The sequence below is a fragment of the Oryctolagus cuniculus genome, chromosome 12 (assembly GCF_964237555.1).
Source record: "Oryctolagus cuniculus chromosome 12, mOryCun1.1, whole genome shotgun sequence".
NCBI lineage: Eukaryota > Metazoa > Chordata > Mammalia > Lagomorpha > Leporidae > Oryctolagus > Oryctolagus cuniculus.
The window spans coordinates 53324736-53347830 of record NC_091443.1 but is presented as its reverse complement, the minus strand read 5'-3'; the positions used below and the strand labels follow the sequence as shown (position 1 = coordinate 53347830).

General features: G+C 43.8%; 1 protein-coding gene across 1 annotated transcript; it reads right to left on the bottom strand.

The window, feature by feature from the left end:
• Window positions 1-4104: 4104 nt before the first annotated feature.
• Window positions 4105-5061, bottom strand: LOC100354307 (olfactory receptor 10G2). The gene has a single exon (XM_070054865.1). The coding sequence runs from the start codon at window positions 5059-5061 to the stop codon at window positions 4105-4107; it is 957 nt and encodes a 318-aa protein (XP_069910966.1).
• Between the last annotated feature and the right edge of the window lie 18034 nt (window positions 5062-23095).

Below are 23095 nucleotides of genomic sequence, written 5' to 3'. Positions count from 1 at the left end.
CTCAGACCTTTACTGGGCCCAAGAAACTATTTCTACTCTAAATCCAGGATGAAACCATAATTTTGCTTCTCATTGCAAGATGACTGATATTTCTTTTGGGAGAACAAGGCTGTTCCTCCCTCCTTCCCTCCCTCCTTCCTTCCCATTGACACATTTTCATTTATTCAAATGGCAGACATACAGGAAGAGAGAGAGTGATAATTCTGCCAACCATTGGTTCACTTTCCAGATAGCTGCAGCAGCCGGGGTTGGGTTAGGCTGAAGTCAGGAGCCCACAACTCCATCTGAGTCTCCCATATCAAGTACTTGAGCAATCATTTGCTGCTATCCAGGGTATGTGTTGGCAGGAAACTGCATTGGCAGTAGGAAGGCTGGGACTTGAGCCAGGTACTCCAATATGGAATAGAGGGATTTCACGTGGAGACCCAACTGCCGAGCCAAACACCCCCACCCTCACCTTCATCACTAATTCCTGAACATTTTCACCATAATGAGATTTCATACTCGTTAGCAGTCATTCTCTGTCTTTCTCTCCTCAACTCTTTGCAACCATTAATCTACTTTCTATCTCTATGGATTTGCCTGTTCTTGAAACTTCATGTAAATGAAATCATCTGACAGGTGGCCTTTAGTGTCTGACTTCTTTTGGGAAGCAGTGTTTATCCATACTGCAGCATGTGTCAATACTTCCTTCCTTCTTTTTTTCTTTTTCTTTTCTTTTTTTTTGACAGGCAGAGTGGACAGTGAGAGAGAGAGAGACAGAGAGAGAAAGGTCTTCCTTTGCCCTTGGTTCACCCTCCAATGACTGCTGCGGCCGTTGCACCACGCTGATCCAAAGGCAGGAGCCAGGTGCTTCTCCTGGTCTCCCATGGGGTGCAGGGCCCAAGCACTTGGGCCAACCTCCACTGCACTCCCTGGCCACAGCAGAGAGCTGGCCTGGAAGAGGGGCAACCGGGACAGAATCCGGCGCCCCGACTGGGACTAGAACCCAGTGTGCCGGCGCCACAGGCGGAGGATTAGCCTATTGAGCCTCGGCGCTGGCCCTTCCTTCCTTCTTATGGCTGAATAATATCCCCACTTTATGGATATATCATGGTCTTTTTTTAACAATACATTTAACCCTTGATGGATGTTTGAGTTGTTTCTACTTTTTGGTTTGTGTGAAAACTGTGCTATAAATATTCATGTACAAGTTTTTGTGCAAACTTGTGCTTTCATTTCTTTTGAGTGTTTACCTAGGAGTAGAATTGGTGGGTGGTACAGCAAATCTTTAACTTTTTGAGGACACGCTAAATTATTTTCTAAGTGATTGTGCCGGTTTACATTCCCCCAGCAGCCTGAGAGGGCTATGATTGCTGTATATCCTCCCCAGTGCCTGTTAGTGTAGCTGCCTTTGATGTTGAATAGTACTAATGAGAGGCCAGGAGGTATGAAAAACATTTATCAGACATCACAAGAAATTTCTTTCTGGATATCTTGATAGATATTGTTGAAGTTTCCCCTTTTTCCTCTTTTATTCTTCCCATTACTCCCTTCATTTTGTGTTTCTTATCTTTCCTTTCTGTTCTCATTTGATTCCAGTTTATTTTTTCTTTTTAACAATTTATTTTATTTATTTGAAAGGCAAAGTTAGAGAGAGAGAGAGAGAGAGAGAGAGAGAGAGAGAGAGAGAGAGAGAAAGAGATTTTCCCTCTGCTGATTCACACTGCAAATGGCAGCAATGGCTGGGGCTGGGCCTGGCTGAAGCCAAGAGGTAGGAGCTTCATCCAGGTCTCCCATGTGGGTGCAGGGGCCCAACACTTGGGCAGTCCTTTACTGCTTTCCCAGGCCATTAGCAGGGGCTAGATCAGAAGTAGAGCAGCTGTGACTTGAACTAGTACCCATATGTGATGCTGGCTCTGCAAGTGGTGGCTTAACCTGCTACACCACAATGCCAGCCTCTCAGTTTCTTTTAAATTATGTAATGAAACATGCTCATTTTGACATTAACCAATGCAGAGATTTGCAAGAAAAAAGTAACAGCACTCCAGTCTCCTGCTGGAACCTCCACTGTAATTAATGTTAGCCATATACTGTGTGCTTGCCCACACTTTTTAAAGTTTATACAGAAATAAACATATTTTTAATAACAACAGCACTTAATATCCACACTCGGCAACTTATTTTGAATTTGGAAGTTATCTATCTATCTATCTATCTATTTCTTTATTGTAGCTTTTTGAGAGACAGAAATCTCTCACTGGCTTGTTCACTACACAAATTCTTACAATAGCTGGGGCTGGGCCAAGCCAAAACCAGGAGCCAGGAACTCAATCCAGGTCTCTCATGAGGGTTGTAGGGACCCAACTCCTTGAGCCATCACCTGAAGTTTTCCTGGATATACATTAATAGGAGCTGAGACTCAAACTCAGGCACTCAAATAAGGAACACAGGCATTCCAAGCAGTGTCTTCACTTTTGCACCAAATGTCCACCATCAGTTTACAGATGATTAGTGACTCCAAGTTTAAGTGGGCTAAAGCAACTACCTGAGAAACTTTCAGCATGTCCATCTATTTTAGAAAGATATCATTATGGAAGGGAACGAGACCAGTTTTAAAGTCTGTTAACAGAATCTCGATTTTGCTACCAACTAGCTAAGTGTCCTTAGGGCAATTAATGATCTCTTCTAAACCTTGATCACTTCATATATAAAATAAGGACAATAAGACTTGTTTCCAAGGGGCTATTAATATCGGTGGATTAAATAGTTAATGTCAAGCTATTTCTGAGACATAATAGATGCTGAATAAATGATTATGAAAATCATCACCCTCATTGTTACTTCTCAGGATTTTAAGAAGGGTTTATCTTAAGAGATGAACAGAGGGGACCGGTGCTGTGACACAGCAGGTTAATGCCCAGGCTAGCATCCCATATGGGTACCGGTTCGAGACCCGGCTGCTCCACTTCTGATCCAGCTCTCTGCTATGGCCTGAGAAAGCAGTAAAAGATGGCCCACGCCCTTGGGCCCCTGCACCTACGTGGGAGACCCGGAAGAAGCTCCTGGCTCCTGGCTTCAGATCGGCACAGCTTTGGCCATTGTGGCCAATTGGGGAGTGAACCATCAGATGGAAGACCTCTTTCTCTCTCTCTCTGCCCCTCCTCTCTCTGTGTAACTCTGAATTTCAAATAAATAAATAAATAAAGAGATGAACAGAGAATCATAGAACAGTGTGGATACAGTAAAATATTTTTGGGGTTTTAAAAACTTTTAAATTTTTAAAATTTATTTATTTATTTATGTTCATTTATTTGAAAGGAAGAGAGAAAGAGAAAGAGAGAGAGAGAGAGAGAGAGAGAGAGAGAGAGATCTTTTATCTGTTGGTTTACTTCCCAAACGCCTACCATAGCATGGGCTGTGATTCATTTTTCCTTTCCAGTTTTCTGGTATACCAGATGCTGAAACATTTGAATCCGATTCAACCTTTTTATTTTTTTAAATAAGTTCCATTTGTTCTCTTTTTAAAAGTTTTGTTTATTTATTTGAAAGACACACACACACACACACAGAGACAGAGAGACAGAGAGAGATATCTTCCATCCACTGGCTCACTCCCCAAATGCCCACAAAAGCTGGGGCTGATCCAGGCCAAAGCCAGGACCCAGGAACTCCACCTGGGCCTTTCCCCGGGGTGGCAGTACTTGAGTCGTCACCTGAAGCCTCCCAGTGTGTGCATTAGCAGGAAGCTGGATAAAAAGTAGAGGTAGTACTCGAACCCGGGCACTTTGGTATGGGATGGGACCATCCCGAGGGGTGTCCTAACCAGTATGCCACAACTGCTGTCCCCCTATTTAAACTTTGATAAGGCATTTTCTTATTTCACAGAATATTCAGAGATGAGAGAAGTAACACATCCATTTATTTCTAAACGAGTAATATAACAAGTTTGAACAAATTTAACGAGAAGAAAGGAGTAGGGCTTTAAAAGTTCAAAAGTTTCTTCCAAATAGAGTTAAATTTAATTTACTTTAAGTCAGTAACAGTTTATTGAGCATTTACTGTGTGCAGCAGCAGCTGAGAAGAGCAGTAGTGATGGTGGTGCGGGGGTGCCTGAGCCTGCAGCTACTTCTTCTCGTTCACAGCCCCTCGACCTGCCGTCATCCTCCTCAGAGCAGACTTCACGTCCTGGTTCCTCAGTGTGTAAATGAGGGGGTTCAGTAAGGGAGTGACAACGGTGTAAAACACAGCCACTGCCCCGTCCAGGGGGCTCTTGGAGCCAGCCCTGAGGTAGATGAAGATACAGGGGACATAGTAGACAGTGACCACGGTTAGGTGGGAGCCGCAGGTGGAGAAGGCCCGGCGCCTCCCATCAGCAGTGCGTATCTTCAGGATGGCACGGATGATGTTGGCATAGGAGAGCAGAATTAACATGAAGCAACTGGCAGCCACTACCCCAATGTCCACAAAAGTCACCAGCTCGTTGACACTTGTGTCAGCACAGGCCAGTCTCAACACCGCAGGGATGTCACAAATGAAATAATCTATCTGATTGGGTCCACAGTAGGGCAGGCGGAAGGTCAGTGCGGCCTGGATAGATCCATGGATGGAGCCAGCCAGCCAAGCTCCAGCCACAAGGATGCTGCATAACCTCCCGTTCATGAGTACAGGGTAGCGCAGGGGCTGGCATATGGCCAGGTACCTGTCATAGGCCATCAAGGTGTAGAGGAAGCACTGGGTGCTGCCCAGGAAGTGAAAGAAGTACAGCTGAGCCACACAGCCACCAAATGGGACAGCCTTGCTGGCAGCAGTGAAGTTTAGAATAAGCCGAGGGACGATGACGGAGGAGAGCCACATGTCCAGGAAGGACAGGACCCCCAGCAGAAGGTACATGGGGCGTGCGTGGAGCTTGGGCTCAGCCCACACGGTGAGCAGGATGAGCAGGTTCCCCAGCTGAGTCAGGACGTAGATGGTGCAGAAGACCAGGAAGAGGAGAGTTCTCAGGTTTGGGGGGTGAGACAAGCCCAGGAGAATGAAGTCTGTCACCATGGTGTCCAGCGATGTGTTTTTGGTCTTTCTCATATTTTTCTGTAGACTGGGAAAGAGTGGTGAAGCCAGACAGGAGGAGCTGGCACGGTGAAGTTGTAAGAAAATCCTTTTGGTTGATGTTTACTGTCTAAGGGTCACGAGACAAACAGAACTGTGATAGAATTTTTTTAGAAGAAGAGATGGTGTCAAAGTTCATTACTTGGGTATACTTGATAGGGGAAGGGAATCTCTCCTGAGGCTGGTTAGATTCTTAGATGGATGGAAACTTGTCAACTGGGAGCCACTGGAAGACAGGATTTGCCACAGCAAGGAACAAAGGAATATGGAGTGACAGAGAAGGACCAATGACTCCAACCAAAAAGGATGTTCAGTGAAAGGTGATGCCCAGCGGCATGGAACAGATACTCTCCAGTTACTACATACAGCTGTCCCTGCAGTGCTTCCTCTTCGACTTCAGCTAAAATCCCACCTCCTCACCATAGCTTGTGAGCATATTCACTGTCTGGACCTTATTTTGCATCCCATTGCACTCTCTGCACCCCTTGCCATTTTTACTTAGTGTTCAGATGCATAGGTCTCCTCTCGGCTCTCCTGGTAGCACTGTCTAACTTAGGACCTGCTCAGTGCCTCCTTCTCTGCTCTACCCCCTTGGGTGGTGCCACGTTTCCTTCAGGACTGAATTCAAGGGTCCTCACCTTCAAGAAGTCTTTCCTGATTTCTGAGGACCACACTTCTCCTTTTCAGACCATACACATCATATTGTATTGCCACAGTCCAATTTATTTTACTTTTTTAAAAAGATTTATTTATTTATTTGAAAGGCAGAGTTACAGAGAGAGAGAGAGCAAGAGAGCGAGAGAGAGAGAGAGAGCGCTCTTCCATCAGTTGGCTCACTTCCCAAATGGCCATAATGGCCAGGGTAGGGCCACGCCAACCAGAAGCCAAGATTTTTTTCCTAGGTCTGTCCCATGGGTGCAGAGGCCCAAGTATTTGGGCCATTCTCCGCTGCCTTTCCCAGGCACATTAGCAGGGAGCTGGATTTCAAGTGGTGCAGCTGGGACATGAACCAGCACCCATATGAGATGCCCACCTTGCATGTAATGACTTAACCTACTATACCTCAACATCATCCCCATAACTGTCTCACTCCATCCCCGCCATTAATTTTATATTTGTCTCCCCCATTAGTTATCCCACTGAGCAAGTAAATGTGATAAATAACCAGTTTCCAAATGGCTGAATGAATGGATGTTGCCAGATTCCACTGATCTGATACAACATTTCTCTGCCTGATCGTGTCTCTCTTGTCGCCATCATGTTGAGACTTTTAGAGCAGGGACATCTCATTCATCATGCTGTACTGGTCTAGTTTAATTATCACAAACTCCAAGGCCCATCCGTGCTTTTAGTGCTTCAGAGCCTATTGGTTTCAGGCTGTATTTTTTGTATTGTGTAACAGGATTTTTTTTTTTATTATTTATTGTAAAAGCATTGATTAATGCAGGATCTAATCTCAGGGTGCTTAACATATACTTCTGCTTACTAAACAGTAACTCTGTCTAGAGACCTTTAGTTTCAATTTCCTGAACTAGAAAAACAGAGGGAATAAATGTGTTTTTTGAACTCTTGTTGTCAAACAGATTGTTTGATGAAGATTTTTCCTCCACACTAGAGTCTGAGTTGCATTTATCTGCCGTTTAACCATTAAGTATCTATGTAATTTAAGTGATTATTTTAAAGAAGCCAGTAAAGTGGTAATCAAGCAATTATAAATAACAAGTATCAATATGTTTAACCATGTAACCTCCATCAGAAATTCTCCAGACTTTACCTTGCTTATTCTCTAGAACAACTTAATTCATGTTGAAATTCAAGAGATAATAATAATAGTACTACATATACCTGGATCTTTAGAGTGGGTAGAAAACGTTCAACATGACCTCTGTCAACAAGGAAAGAACAGAGACCAGATTTTCACTGCATGAATTTCAGAAGGACGTCTCATTTATTTGAACATGGCTGGCAAGATGAGTCTCGGTCTGTGGCTGGAATATAGAGAAAAAAGAGAAACAGTTTGGGTTAAAATTGTACAGGCAATACTGATTATGAGCCAAAGAAATTTTCTTCATTAGTCCAGGCATATAATACCAGCATGCTTCCACTTAGCCAAGTGACAGAGTCATGAAATGTTTTATGAAAATGAATTTTTATACATTAAGCTAGAACTGTATGGGGCAGTCCAATAAGGCATATTGATATATCATGAAAAGGTCTCCCTTATTTATCCAATTTGCCAGCCTGCTTTTATTTTTAAGATCTTATTTATTTATTTGAGAGGTAGAGTTATAGACAGAGGTAGAGACAGAAAGAAAGGTCTTCTATCAGCTGGTTCACTCCCCAAATGGCTGCAACAGCCGAAGCTGGGCTGATCTGAAACCAGGAGCCAGGAGCTTCAGAAATCTGGAGTGTCTTCCAGGTCTCCCATGCAAGTGCAGGGGTCCAGGCACTTGGGCCATCTTGTACTGCTTTCCCAGGTGCATTAGCAGGGAGCTGGATGGGAAGTAAAGCAGCCGAGACTCCAACCCGCACCCATAGGGCAGAGGCTTAGCCCACTACATCACAGTGCTGCCCCGCCAGTCTGGTTTTTCTCTTTCTGTTGTGAATAAATCTGGTTTCACCCCCACTAGATGTCCTGTTAGAAGAAAGCTCTTCTACTACTCTAGGATTTGGGTGCCCTGCTGGATAAGACCACTTGAAACTCGGGTGGATTTTGCTGGTATATCTGAGGGCGGGTCACTTCTCTAGGCAGACTTGGCAAAGGATGGTGATTTAACCTGGGGTATGGTGTGCAGGGGTTATGGGGGGGTCCATCTAGATTTTTAGAAGTTGGGCTTCTTGAGAAACGGAGAGTAGTGCCTGACGAGGTGGAAGCCTGGGTTCAGATGAGATGCACAAAAGAAACCACACTTGAGTGCCCTCCTCCTCCTCTGGCTTCCTGCATCATTCTGTCATTCTGTGTCTCTTCTCAGCTGTTGAACTTTTCCAAAAAAAATTAAAACAAACTTTAGTGTATTTACCCTGGTTAATTAGATAACCAAAATGTTCTAAAAGTTCCCATGGCATAAAAATTCTAATATTTCTCTGCATTTGATGTTGCTAAAATCCTCTTGTAAAATGGTCAGGATTTAAAAGATCAAAACATAGAAAAAGCAAAAGTTAAAATTCAATATAAAAGGCATCTGAAAATGAGAATCCTGGGACATCAGGGAATAAGCAATGTGTTTTTAAAAAGCAATTACCCTGGGCTCTCTAGGGAGCAGCAGAGGGGCTGGGGAGAAAGCCTGGCCCTGGACCCTGAGCCCTGAGAAGGTCGGGATAGGAGGGCGGAGAACAGCTTCCTGGGACTCCACAGGTGATGGGACACAGGCCGAGCTGCTCGCTGTGTCTCCTCTCCCACCCCGAGCCAAGCTAGTCAGACGTGAGCACATTCTTCCCAGTGCATTTCCACTTAGAGAGTCTCAGAGCAGGGCAAGCTGCATCAGCAATTTGGAGCTTTGGGTTTCTACAGTGATCTTTGGGATCCGGGCTGACAGAGAATAGTTCTGAAACCCTGAAGGCAAGGAATAAAGACTGGTCCAGCATTGTCCCGGACATAGTAGGATGAGAGGACTCCTCATGACCCTTGGGTCAAGACTCAACCCAAATCTGTTTCCAAAATGTTTTGTCTTTGTCTCTATTCACTTGTGGTTAGGCATTCTGGTAGAGGCAGGGCAGAGTAGGAGAAATGGGGAGAGTGTGGAATGGTCTAGACACATTTTAGCTAATCCACAGGGTGGATTCTTGTCTTCCTACCAAGGTGAAATCAAAATGAGCTTGCTTTAGCAAAGGTACTTAGAGCCCTCTTCTCCGGAGCAGGGAAATGTTGCAAATCTGGTCTTTGTGTTTGCACAACCGCCAAAGGGTCTTCCTCATCACCCCAGTTCTGCCCTTTATCACTTCCCTAATAAACAGAAAAAAGGAAAAGAAATTAATGATGAGATATTTTGAGTCATTTTCTCAACACGAAATGAAATTTCCCAAGTTTGCAAAGAAGAAAGTGAATCCCAGCAGTTTGAGGAAGAACATGGAGACAAGAGACTGATTAGCAGAAAGTCTTAAAGTTCCAAAATTAGTTTGTGGCCTTATTCTGAATAGAGCTGGTTTCCAAAACTGCCTTTGCATCCTCTTAGACTTACAGAGCTGCAAAGCGATGGAGGAGGCTGGCTGGCCCCCAGTGGAGTGGTCCAGCCTGAGCCCCAGGCTCGCCTGTCACACAGGGCTCCCGTGTATGTTTCCGGAAGGGCTTGAATTCTTTCAGGGGCTGGCCTGGTGAGCGAGTGTTCAGGTTCTCTGAGAGCACCTGCCTGTTCGGGCTCTTTGACTGGTGTGCTCGTATATCTGGGATCATGTTTTTAACTTCGGTTTTCATCAGCTGTTGCCTCTATGGCTCTGATTAGAGGAAAGCAAACGTCGTCAAGAGATTTGCACGACAGTTCTAACCTCAAGGGAAATCCTACTCTTAAGTGCTTCCCTACTGAGACCTTCCCTCCCCCAGTCCTCATGACTTTGTTTCAAGGGAGAGCAGGGAACGTCTAGGAGGGCCCTGGAACGGAGGTTGCGGGGACTCCTTCCTCAGTGTGGTTTGGATAGTCTATCTTCTTAGGGGAGTTTTGAGATCACAGGCCTCTGTTCGCCTACTTAGCAAAGTCTCCTGTTTCTCTTTCCAGGTCTTACTTTTCTCAGGAGTGTTTACCACCACCTGGTGTGCTGCGTTGATTTGTTGATTTGTCTGTCTGCCTTCCCCTGGAATGTAAGCTCCAGGAGGGGATAAGTTTTACTCCTGTGGACTCCCCAGTATAGAGCCTGGCACAAAGCAGGTTCCCAGGAAATGCTTTTGAATGAATTAATCAAGGAAACTGCCACACAGATTAAATACTGTGGGGAGACAAAAAAGAGTGTGGTTCAAACATGAAACCCAGGGTGGGCTTTTGGCCTAGGGGCTAAGACTCCACTTGGTTCACCTGCAGCCCACTTTGGAGTCAGTGCAGAGCACCTGCTCCTGACTCTGGCTTCCTGCTGATGCAGATCCTGGGAGGCAGCATGAATGGCTCAAGTAGTTGGGACCCTGCCACCCACAGGGGAGACCTGGGTTAGGTTTCCAGCTCCTGGCTTTGGCCCTTCCTTGGCTGTTGCTGGCATTTGAAGGGAGGGCTGGTGGAAGGGTTTTCTCTGGTTTGTCTCTCAAGTACAAAAATATGTCTTCTGAACAATATGAACCTCACATTTAAAATTACCTTGAGTAAATATAATACCGAATTGATCCTCACATGTATGTGAGATCTAGATAGCATATACCAGGGAACGAAGCTTTGAGAGTCCATCTATTTATTTAAAAGTTAATGATTTATTTATTTATTTGAAAGGCAGAGTTACAGAGAAAGGGAGAGAGAAGGAGAGAGAGAGGGGAGAGAGGGAGAGGGAGGGGGAGAGGGAGAGAGAGAGGTCTTCTATTGGCTGGTTCACTCTCTAAATGACTGCAACAGCTGGGGCTGAGCCAGGCTGGACCAGGCTGAAGCCAGGAGCCAGGAGCTCCATCAGAGCCTCCTATGTGGGTGGATGGCAGGGTTCCAAACACTTGTGCCATCTTCCATTGGCCTCCCGGGCACATTGACAGGAAACTGGTTTGGAAGTGAGCAGCCTGGACTCTAAGCTGGTGTTCCTATGGGATGCAGGCGTCGCAGGTGGAAGCTTAATCCTAGAACCACAATGTTGTTCCTGATTCCTTTTAATTCTAAATTACAAGAAAGATGTTTAGAGTTTGGTGTGTGTGTGTGTGTGAGTGTGTGTATATGTGTGTATGTGCGCGTGCACATACACATGAAAAGTTGTAATGCTGTATCTGGCCACAAGATGACAGTATCATCTTCAATAAAACCAACTATTATTTACTACTACATGGAATAAATAGAAATAAATGCAGAGTGTTCATGAGACATGCAAATTAGTTGAGGCCAGATAGTCTATGTGACATACATTAGTTTGGAAGAAGACAAAACTTTGGGAATAGTTTGAATGAGAGGTTTCTTCCTCTTCTTCTCTCCTTCTTCCCTTGTTCCCTTTCTTCTTCCCCCCTGCCTGATTTCTTCCTCCTTTCTTCACTTCCTTTAAAGTTATTACTTTATTACATAATAATTTTGAAGAAAAATGCATAAAGTTAATGTTTTCACTATTGTCTTTTAATACCAGATCTCTGAAATAATTATTTCCCCATTTCTTCCTCTATATTCATATGTTTACATAGAAGGACATGTGCACAGACATATTATTTTTTCTGATTTTTTGATGTCATTTTTTAATTTTAATTTTTAGTTTTTTAAAATATTTATTTATGTTTATTTGTTAAAGATTTATTTATTTTTATTTGAAAGTCAGAGTTACACAGAGAGAGGAGAGGCAGAGAGAGAGAGGTCTTCCATCCAATGGTTCAGTCCCCAATTGGCCGCAATGGCTGGAGCTGCACCGATCTGGAGCCAGGATCCAGGAGCCTCTTCTGGGTCTCTCACACAGGTGCAGGGCCCCAAGGACTTGGTCCATTTTCCACTGCTTTCCCAGGCCATAGCAGAGAGCTGGGTTGGGAGTGCAGCAGCTGGGTCTTGAACCAGTGCCCATATGGGATGCCAGCACTTCAGGCATGGGCGTTACCCCACTGTACCACAGTGCCAGCCCCAAAAGATTTATTTATTTATTTGCAAGTTAGAGCTACACAGAGAGAGGAGAGGCAGAGAGAGAGAGTGTTTTCCATGCTCTGGTTCTTACCTCAATTGAATGCAATGGCTGGAGCTGGGCTGATCTGAAGCTAGGAGCCAGAAGCTTCCTCTGGGTCTCCCACGTGGGTGCAGGGGCCCAAGGACTTGGGCCATCCTCCACTGCTTTCCCAGGCCATAGCAGAGAGCTGGATCAGAAGTGGAGTAGCCGGGTCTTGAACCGGCATCCATATGGGATGCCAGCACGGCAGGTGGCGGCTTAACCCGCTATTCCACAGCACCGGCCCCTCATTATAGTTTTGATTTGCATTTCCCTGATGCATAGTTATGTTGAGCATTTTTTCATGTATTGGTGGGCCATTTGTATTTCTTCTTTGCTCATTTCTCAGCTTGATTTTTTTTTTGTTGTTGCTGAGTTTTTAAAGTTGGTGATATACTTGGGGTAGTAATCCTTTGTCAGATAGGTGTTTTGCATATATTATTTTAAGATTTATTTATTTATTTGAAAAATAGAGTTACAGAGAGAGAGAGAGGGAGAGATACAGAGAGATTTTTCCATCCACTGGTTCATGCCCCAAAAGGCCTCAATGGCTAGAGCTGGGTTGATCCGAAGCCAGAAGCCAGAGACTTCGTCCAGGTCTCCCATGTAGGTACAGGGGCCTAAGGACTTGGGCCATCTTCGGCTGCCTACCCTGGGAAGTGGATTGGGAGTGGAGCATCCGGGACTCAAACTGGTACCCATGAGGATGCCAGAGCTGCAGTACTAGCCCTGGGTTTAGAAATATTTTTTCCCATTCTGTTGGATGTCTCTTCCCTTTATTGTTCATTTCCTTTGCTGTGCAAAAACTTCTGAGTTTGATGTAGTCCATATATTTAGTTTTGCTTTTGCTGCCTGTGCTTTGGTGGTCTTGTCCAAGAAGTCGTCCCCTATGCCCATGTCTTGGAGTGTTTCTCCTACATTTTCTCCCAGCAACTTCATAGCCTCAGGTCTTACATTTAGGTCTTTGATCCATTTTGAGTTGACATATGGTGAGAACTGTGGATCTAATTTCATTCATATATAAATCCAGTTTTGCCAGCACCATTTGTTGAAGAGACTATGCCCAGTCCACTATATGGTCTGAGCACTTTTGTTACAGTTGGCTATAAGTATGTGGAATAATTTCTGGACTCTCTATTGTATTCCATTGATCTATGTATCAATTTTTATGCCAGTACCATGCTGTTTTAATTACAATAGCTTTGGAGTATGCTTTCGTGTCAGATATTGATTTTTCATGTTCAGTATTGCTTTGGTTATTCTGGGTCTTTTGTGACTCCATACGAATTTTAGGATTGCTTTTCCTAGTTTTGTAAAGAATGTCATTGGTATTTTGATAGGAATTGTTTTGAATCTGTAGATTGCTTTAGGTAGTATAGATATTTTAATGATGTTGATTCTTCCAATCCATGAGCAAGGAATATCTTTCCATTTTTTGGTGTCCTTGATGATATCTTTCATCAATATTTGATAATTTTTCATTGTAGAGGTCTTTCACTCCTTGGTTAAATTTATTCCTAAATTCCTTAAATTTATTCCTAAATAACTTGGATTCCTAATATTGGATTTTTCTTTGGCTATGGCTATTGTGAATGAGATTTCTTTCTTGATTTCTCTTTTTGTGAGTTCATCACCATAAGGGATGCCAAAGTTGCAGGTGACGGTTTTACTTGCTATGCCACAACACCAGCCCTTGGAATATCAGCTTCTTGCTCAGCCCTCCGTTGCCAGGTGTGCAACCTGCCTGCGTTGGGAAGGGTGGTGAGGTGAGAGCTCCACTCCCCTGCTCACTGACTGAAACCTGGAGCTGTGGTTTGCCCAGTGGCGTCTGGCTGGAGCAGGGAAGGTACTGCCCAAAAGATTTTCTGTTGCTGGGCCACCGCTTTTTCCTTGACCTTTGACTAGGAGGATCAGGCTCCTCGGGATTTCTTGTTTGTGCTGCTGATGGCTCTGATATGGAGGCTTCTTTTGAGTAAGGTTAGCACGTTATTTTAGTTTTAAAATTCTTTTCTTTTTAAACTGTGTTTTTGTATTTAAAGTGAATTGTTGGAAGCCCATGCTGTGGTGCAGCAGGTTAATGCCTCAGCCTGCAGCGCCAGAATTCTATATGGGTGCTGGTGCCGCGAGCATCTCGGGGAGTCTGGCCAGCAGACTCAACCCAGGGCCCGCGATGACGGTTTCTCGGGCGAGAAAAGAACGAACGATGTTTATCCGTCTTCAGTAGACTTTTTATTAGAGAAAGTAAATGTGACAGAGGGAGGAGGAAAGGAGAGGAGAGAAAGAGAGCTTCCTCCTTACACCCACAGCTTATATACAAAATGCGACCAATCAGGAGCAAGCTAGAGTCCATGCATCGGGCACACCAATCCGGTCTCTGTTCACGTGAAAGGAACGCGTCGTTCGGCCAATCAGGTGAAGTGTCACGCAGCAGGCAGGCAGGCAGACTCACTGCGGGGGGCCCTGCTGCCATCTTGTTGTTTACCGCGACCTTGATCCCTCCGCCTCCGGAGAGCCCCGCCCGTAGGAAAACCCCCCCCCCCCCACGCCGGTCTAAACTGAAAGTAAAAAACCTCCGCCTAGCGATACTGCCGTGGACTATTCCTCGACATGCTGGTTCAAGTCCAGCTGCTCTGCTTCCAATCCAGCTCCCTGCTGATGTGCCTGGGAAAGCAGTGGAGGATGGCCCAAGTCCTTGGGCCCTTGCACCCTTGTGGGAGACCCGGAAGAAGCTCCTGGCTCCTGGCTTGGGATCAGCCCAGCTCCGGCCGTTGTGGTCATTTGGGGAGTGAATCAGCGGATGGAAGACCTCTCTCGCTGCCTCTGTTTCTCTGTAACTCTTTCAAATAAATAAAATAAATCTTAAAAATAAGTGAATTGTGATGACAAGACACAGTTTAGTATACTCAAAAAATTAATTTGAGAATCTCTGCTTCTACTCCTAGCTCCTGGCTTTGGCTTGGCACAGTCCCAGCCATTGCAGCCATTTGGGTAGTGAACCAATGGATGGAAGATATTTCTCTCTTTCTGCTTCTGCTTCTCCTTCTCTGTAAATATGACTTTCAAATGAATAAATAAATTTTCAAAAAGTTAAATAAAAGAATCTCTGCTTCTAGTAGGAGCATTTAGATTATTTATGTTTTTAATAAATGATTTTTTGAAGTACAATTTATATACAATAAGATTCATCCTCCTAAAGTGTATAATTCACTGAGTTTTACAGTCATGATGGAACTATGCATCTATAGCCATTACCTACTTTTAGAAAACGTCCATGACTCCAGAAAGAAACCTCAAACCTGTTAGTAGCCATTCTTCTCCTCTCCTTTCAGCCCCTGGAAACCACAGATCTGCTTCAATCTCTACAGACTCATTCATTCTGGATAGTCATAAAAATGGAGTCATACAACACTTTTTTAAATTAATTTATTTGAAAGTCAGAGTTGCACACAGAGAGAAGGAGGGAGAGAGAGAGAGAGAGAGTGAGAGAGGAGTCTTCCACCTACTGGTTCACTCCCCAATTGATCACAACAGCTGGTGCTGTGCCAATCTGAAGCCAGAAGCCAGGAGCTTCCTCTGGGTCTTCCACGCAGGTGAGGGGCCCAAGGACTTAGGCCATCTTCTACTGCCTTCCCAGGCCATAGCAGAGAGCTGGATGGGAAGAGGAGGAGCCAGGAGTAGAACTGGCACCCATATAGGATGCCAGAGCTTCAGGCCAGGGCATTAACCTGCTGTGCCACAGCGCCAGCCCCTATTTTATAGTATTTATTTCACTTCCACTATTACCTTATTAGCTGTGCCACTTTCTTTAAGTTGTTGCATTATCATTTAAAGTATTCATTTTTAATGCAGTATGCAGTATTTAAGTAATGTTAGACCATTGCCTGTAAGAACCTTTCAGGGGCCGGCGCTGTGGCTCACTTGGCTAATCCTCTGCCTTCAGCGCCGGAATCCCATGTGGGCATCGGGTTCTAGTCCCGATTGCTCCTCTTCTGGTCCAGCTCTCTGCTGTGGCCTTGGAGGGCAGTGGAGGATGGCCCAGGTGCTTGGGCCCTGCACCGGCATGGGAGACCAGGAAGAGGCACCTGGCTCCTGGCTTTGGATCGGCATAGCTCCGGCTATAGCGGCCATTTGTGGGGGGTGAACCAACAGAGGGAAGACCGTTCTCTCTGTCTCTCCCTCTCACTGTCTGTAACTCTACCTGTCAAATAAATAAATAAATTAATTAATTAAAAAAAGAACATTTCAAATGTTTATTTTCCTCCTCTCAGCCTTATTAATATTTTAAAGTATATTTTGCTTTAATATACTTTATGAGGAGCTGGCACTGTGGTGTAGCAGGTAAAGCTGCCACTTGCAGTGCAGATATCCTATACAGGCGCAGATTCAAGTCCTGGCTGTTCCACTTCTGATCCAGCTCTCTGCTATGGCCTGGGAAAGCAGTAGAAGATGGCTCAAGTCCTTGGGCCCTTGAACCCACGTAGGAGACCCAGAAGAAGCTCCTGGCTCCTGGCTTCAGATGAGTGCAGCTCTGGCTGTTGTGGCCATCTGGAGAGTGAACCAGTGAGTGAAAGACCTCTCTCTCTCACTCTGCCTTTGCCTCTCTGTAATTCTGCCTTTCAAATAGATAAATACCGCTTTAAAAATTTTATTGTGAAATCAGCTCAGTTTTAAAGAAAGATTTACTTATATTTATTTTGAAAGGCAGAGTTTTACACACACACACACATACACACACACACAGAGGGAGAGAGAGAGATCTTCTATCCTCTGGTTCACTCTCCAGATGGCTACAAAGACCAGAGCTGGGCCTATCTGAAACCAGGAGTCAGGAGCCAGGAGCTTCCTCTGGGTCTCCCTCATGAGTAGTAGGGGCCCAAGCACTTGGACCATATGCTGCTGCTTTCCCAGGTCACCAGCAGGGAACTGGATCAGAAGTGGAGCCCATACAAGATGCTGGCACTGCAGGCAGAGGCTTAACCTACTATGCCACTGCGCCGGCCCCTCAAAATGCATTATTACTACTTTTGCTTTAAATTTTCTAAAACTCTTCTAAAGAGATTTTAAAGCTCATTGGTTGTAGAACATCCTAATTTATTTTTTGCCTTATTTATAGAGATCACCCCACCAAGATGAGAAATATGGGGCATATTTTTTGCTTTGAACATTTGCTCAAGCAGTAGAAGAGAATTGAGGATGTGTTGAGTCAGATATTTCTGGAAACTAAATTTCAGGCTGCATATCATGAACCCATGGACTGGTACCAATTTATTTGGTATTCTTGGGTGAAGTTTCACTTGTCCATGGACTTTGAATCCCTGGTGGGTATTGCAGTGATTGGTACAGTGACTACACAAATTGATGTCATGCTAATTGCCAAAGGGTTGGATCTCTTCCATATTTGGGGGCTTCTGGATTTATTGTCCACTTACTAAATTGCTTAATGAGTGAGACTAATAGCAGGAAATGCATTGAAATGGAAAAGTTTTAATAATACCCCCGAGTATTCACTGATGACAAATTCAATTATAGTCATGCAATGATCACTACAAAATCCTATGTCAGACTGATAAAAAGTTCAAGGCTTTCCAAACCTGAACCTCACCGTGTGCAGAATTTTGTACTCTATAATTTTGTGTTGAGGGCTCTGTAACGGGATATTAAGAGGAGACTTGGAATAGCAGAAAAGTTACAGGATAGATGGTAAGTGTTTGTGGTCATTTGGGAGACATGTTTTAAACAAGATAAATAGTTCTTGTCTCCAAACAAATGTTACTGATATACATTGAAGAACAGACTGGATTGTAAAAGAGATTGAGTTTAACAGAGTTACTGGCTGTCTTGACTTGATGACACTAATTTTCCTATCCTCTTGCTGCTTCACCTGTATAAAGAGATAATGATTAGTGTTACTTAGGTGGATGTTGAAGAAAGGAGAATAATAGGACCTTCAGGGGAAGTTTACCTCCTGAGAATGATAAATGAACAGTGGTCTTCCTGTACACTTAACCTCTACCACATTCTCTTCTTTAAGAACAGTGCTAACAAAGGTAAGTGTATTAGAGCTCTCCAGAGAAACAGAAACAAATGTGTGTGTGTGTGTGTGTGTGTATCTGATAACTGTGTCCTCTAGATAGCTATGGATATATACACAGATTTATATTCATTTATAATATGATATACCAGATACAAAATATACACACATACACATACATATCTAGAAAGAGGGAGGGAAAGATATTCATTTTAAATCATTGGCTCACGAAATTATGAGATTCTGAGACCTGGCAAGTGGAACGTCTTCAGGGTAGACCAGCAGGCTGGAAATTCTAGCACGGGTGGATATTGCAATCTTGAATCTGAAAATAGCCTGGAGATGGAATGTTTTCTTTTTTCAAAAGGTTAATTAGGGGCTGGCTGTGGCTAGCAGGTTAAAGCCCTGGCCTGAGGTGCCGGCATCCCATATGGGCGCCAGTTCTAGTCCCAGCTGTTCCACTTCTGACCCAGCTCTCTGCTATGTCCTGGGAAAGCAGTAGAAGATAGCCCAAGTCCTTGGGCCCCTGCACCCATGTGGGAGACCCAGAGGATGCTCCTGGCTCCTGGCTTCTGATTGGCACAGCTCCGGCCATTGCAGCCATCTGGGGAGTGAACCATAGGATGGAAGACCCCTCTCTCTGTTTCTACTTCTCTTTGTAACTCTGTCTTTCAGATAAATAAATAAAATCTTTAAAAAAAGTTTAATTAATTAATCTGGAAAGAAAGAAAGAAGGAAAGAAAGAAAGAGAGAAGGAAAGAAAGAAAGAGAGAAGGAAAGAAAGAAAGAGAGAGAGAGAGAGAAAGAACGAGCACTACCATCCACTGATCCATTCCCCAAATGGTGAGACCAAAGCCAGAAGCCAGGAACTCTATCCGGATCTGCCACATGGGTGGTAGGAACTCAGATACTTGAGCCACCTCCTGCTGCTTTCTAGGCACATTAGCAGAGAGCTGAATAGGAAACAGAGCATCCAGGACTCTGGTGTGAAGTGTGGGCTGCTAGCAGTGACTTAACTCCTGTGCCACAACGTCTGACCCAGAATTCTCTATTTTTGGGAAGTACTCAATCTGTTCTCTTAAGGCCTTCCTTCTAGTGATTGAATGAGGCTTACCCAAGTTGTGGGGGTAATCTTCACTCAAAGTGTAAATATTAAGTTAACAACATCTGAAAATACCTTCACAGCAACAGCTGGACCATTGTCTGACCAAACAACTGGGTACCATGGCCTAGTCACATGGACACATTAAAATTAACCACCACAAACAAACTAGAAGAAAGGATTTTAATATTTTCACCACAAAGAAATGTAAAATGTTTGAGGAGATATTGATATATATGTTTATCTTGAATGGCTATTGCACAATGTATTCATGTATTAAAATATCACACGGTACCCAATAAATATGTAAAATATTTATGTGTCAGTTAAATACATTACATTTATGGAAATCAACCATCACAGTAATTAAAGGGATCAATTTTTATCTTCTTTCCATAATGAAAATAAAGGCAAGGGACTTGCCCAAATGTACCCAGAGATGTTGAAACATGAATTAGTTAAAAAAGAAAAAAGAAGCAGAATCCAGAATTTTAGATCTGCTAACTCACCAAATGTGTCTTCATTTGTTTATTAGTTCAGGTGGACAACAATGGAAACCAAGACTGCTCTTGATTTAACACACAGTCCTTTAAAGCATTTATATTTTCTTAATACAATTTAAGCTTAATGTTAGTATCATGTCATATTCCCCTAAAACATGTGACTCAATTATGTTAACTAGGAATAAGTAGTTTTTCTCTATAAAAATTTTGTTGAATGAAAGACTGATTTTTGAATGAGATTTAAGGATGCATTTAAATACAATTGTATGGCCAGTACACTTAGTTCTACTTTATTTGACTAGAAAGAAGGCAGAAGCATTTGGAAAGAGAAATGCAAAATTTGCAGAGAAGGAAAAGACAAAAAACATCCAAGAATCAATACTACAAGAAGACTAAAGACTGATATCCAAATTAGAATGTATTTTATTTGTGGTTTTAAATATTTTGTATTTTCTCTTTAATTTCTAGACAGAATTATGAAAAAATAAATGAATAAGCATTAGAATAATTAATAATTAGCTAAACCAGACCTGCACAATTTGGGAAAAATTGGTAGGTTTTGAAGCCTCTGTTAGGCTTCCCACTCTCTCCTCATTCTAAGATTTTATTGTGCTGACAGCCACTTCCTTACTACCTGCCAATCAGCAGCATTCTGGCTCAGCCTCTGCCTTCTCCTCACACGAGTGTGATCCTAGTGAGAGAAAACTGGAATCTGCTGTCTTGAATATAGAGCTCACTGTTCCTACAGAAACATGGGATGTATTTAAATATATAATTTCTCTGTAAGATCTAGCAATCAAAAAATTGTGCTGGGAAAACTTTTCTTCTTAATTTTATTTGTTTGAAAGGCAGAATTACAGAGACAGAGCAACATCCACTGGTTCATCACCCAAATGGCCTCAAGTCCAAGGCTGGGTCAGGCTGAAGCCAGGAGCCAGGAGCTTTATCCCAGTCTCCTATGTGTGTGCAGGGGCCAGAAGACTTGGGCCACCCTCCACTGCCTTCCCAGCTGTACTAGCAGGGAGCTGGATCGAAAGTGGAGCAGCCAGGACTCAAACCAGTGCAATAGGATGCTGGCATTGCAGGTGGTGATCCAAGCCATTATGCCACAGTACCAGCCCCTAAAATAACTCTTTAAAAAATATATTTTAGGGGCCAGCACTGTGGCATAGCGGGTAAAGCTGCTGCCTGCAGTGCTGGCATCCCATTTGGGTACCATTTGAATCCTTGCTGCTCCACTTCCAATCCAGCTCTCTGCTATGGCCTGGGATAGCAGAAGAAGATGGCCCAAGTCGTTGGGCCCTTGCACCCACGTGGGAGACCCAGAAGAAGCTCCTGGCTCCTGGCTTCAGATTGGCACAGTTCTGGCTGTTGCGGCCAATTGGGGAGTCTGCCTTTCCTTCTCTCTGTATAACTCTGACTTTCAAATAAATGAATAAATCTTTAAAAAGTATATTTTAAGTAAGTACTCAGGAAATCTTCACATGCCCTTGCAAGTCAATAATCCACAAAACATTAACCATTACTTTGATTTCTATTACTCTAAATTATTTGTTCTGCTTTTGAACCTTAATTGTAACTAATTATACAGTATCTATGATTTTGTGTCTGGCTTCTGTTGCTAAAAAATATGTCTGTGTGATTCATCCAGCTGTTGAATGTAGCAGTAGTTTATTTTCCTTGTCATATAGTATTTCACGATATGAATTTGCTACAACTTTCTATTCTACTTTGATAGACATTTCCAATGTTTAGCTATTGTAAGGAATGCACTTGTTTAGAAGGAATGACTTCTAATGTTCTACAGCATGACAGAATAACTATGGTTAACATAATTGTAAAATTCAAAATAGCTAATGGAGAGGATTTCATATGTTTCCAAGACAATGAAATAGTAAATATTTGAGATGCTGAATATGCCAGTTACTCTGACTGGATCATTATACACTGTGTACATGTATAGAAATATCATGTTATACCCTGTAAATATGTATAATTACTATGTATCTATTAAAATAATAAAGAGAATATACAGGGAAAATAAAAAGATACACACTGGATAATTAAGTGTGCATCAGGCTGTTGTAAGTCTTGAGTGTACATTTAATTTGATAGGAAGAGCCAAAAGCTGAATGATTTTAATTGGGAGTTGTATGTTTGGAATATTTATTTGATGTTATCTTGGCTGGTGGCACTGCGGCTCAATAGGCTAATCCTCTGCCTGCGGCGCTGGCACACAGGGTTCTAGTCCTGGTCGCTCCTCTTCCTGTCCAGCTCTCTGCTCTGGCCTGGGAGTGCAGTGGAGGATGGCCCAAGTGTTTGGGCCCTGCACCCGCATGGGAGACCAGGAGAAGCACCTGGTTCCTGGCTTCAGATCAGTGTGGTGCGCCGGCTGCAGTGGCCACTGGGGGGTAAACCAATGGAAAAAGAAAAACAAAACAAAACAAAACTAGGCTGGTACTGCGGCTCACTAGGCTAATCCTCTGCCTTGCGGCGCCGGCACACCGGGTTCTAGTCCCGGTTGGGGCGCCGGATTCTGTCCCGGCTGCCCCTCTTCCAGGCCAGCTCTCTGCTGTGGCCTGGGAAGGCAGTGGAGGATGGCCCAAGTACTTGGGCCCTGCACCCCATGGGAGACCAGGAAAAGCACCTGGCTCCTGGCTCCTGCCATCCGATCAGCGTGGTGCGCCGGCCGCAGCGCGCCGGCCGCGGCGGCCATTGGAGGGTGAACCAACGGCAAAAGGAAGACCTTTCTCTCTGTCTCTCTCTCTCACTGTCCACTCTGCCTGTCAAAAAAAAAAAAAAAAAATGATGTTATCAGTGGATCACTAGGAGTTGAAAATAGCCAGGCAAAAAATGGGTAAAGGTTTTAGACAATGTATTTATTTTTTTCCTTTAAAAAATTTATTTTTTGAATGGCAGAGATGGAGGAAAAGAAGGAAAGAAAGTGTGTGTGTGAGAGAGAGAGAGACCTTCCATCCTCTGGCTCACTCTCCAAATGGCCACAAAGGCCAGGGCTGGGCCAGGCTGAAGTCAGCAGCCAGGAGCTTCTTCTGGGTCTCCCACATGGGTGCAGGGGCCCAAGCACTTGGGTCATCTTCCACTACTTTCCCAGGCGCATTAGCAGGGAGCTGGGTTGGAAGTGGAGCAGCTGGGACTAAAACCAGCATCCATGTGGTATGCCAACACTGCAGGCAGAGGCGTAACCCTCTTTGTCATGGGGCTGGTCCCTGTATTTCTTCTTATTAAGACTCAGTGACCTCATCTATAAAACAGGAACAATTATGCTTAGGCCTTGGTGGTTGTGAGCAAATACAAGGTGTACATGAAATGCCTGTCATGACTCCTGACATGGTGGGTATATTGTAACGATTACTATTAAATCGCTTTATATTCTATATACCTTGATATAAACAGCAAGTTAGACAGGAACACAAACTCACTTCAACTAGCCTATTCCTGCTGTTTCTTTTTTTTTTTTTAACAAGAAGATTTATTTATTTATTTTGAAAGTCAGAGTTAACAGAGAGAGAGAGAGAGGGAGAGACAGGAGACAGAGAGAGAGAGAGAGAGAGAGAGAGAGACCATCCA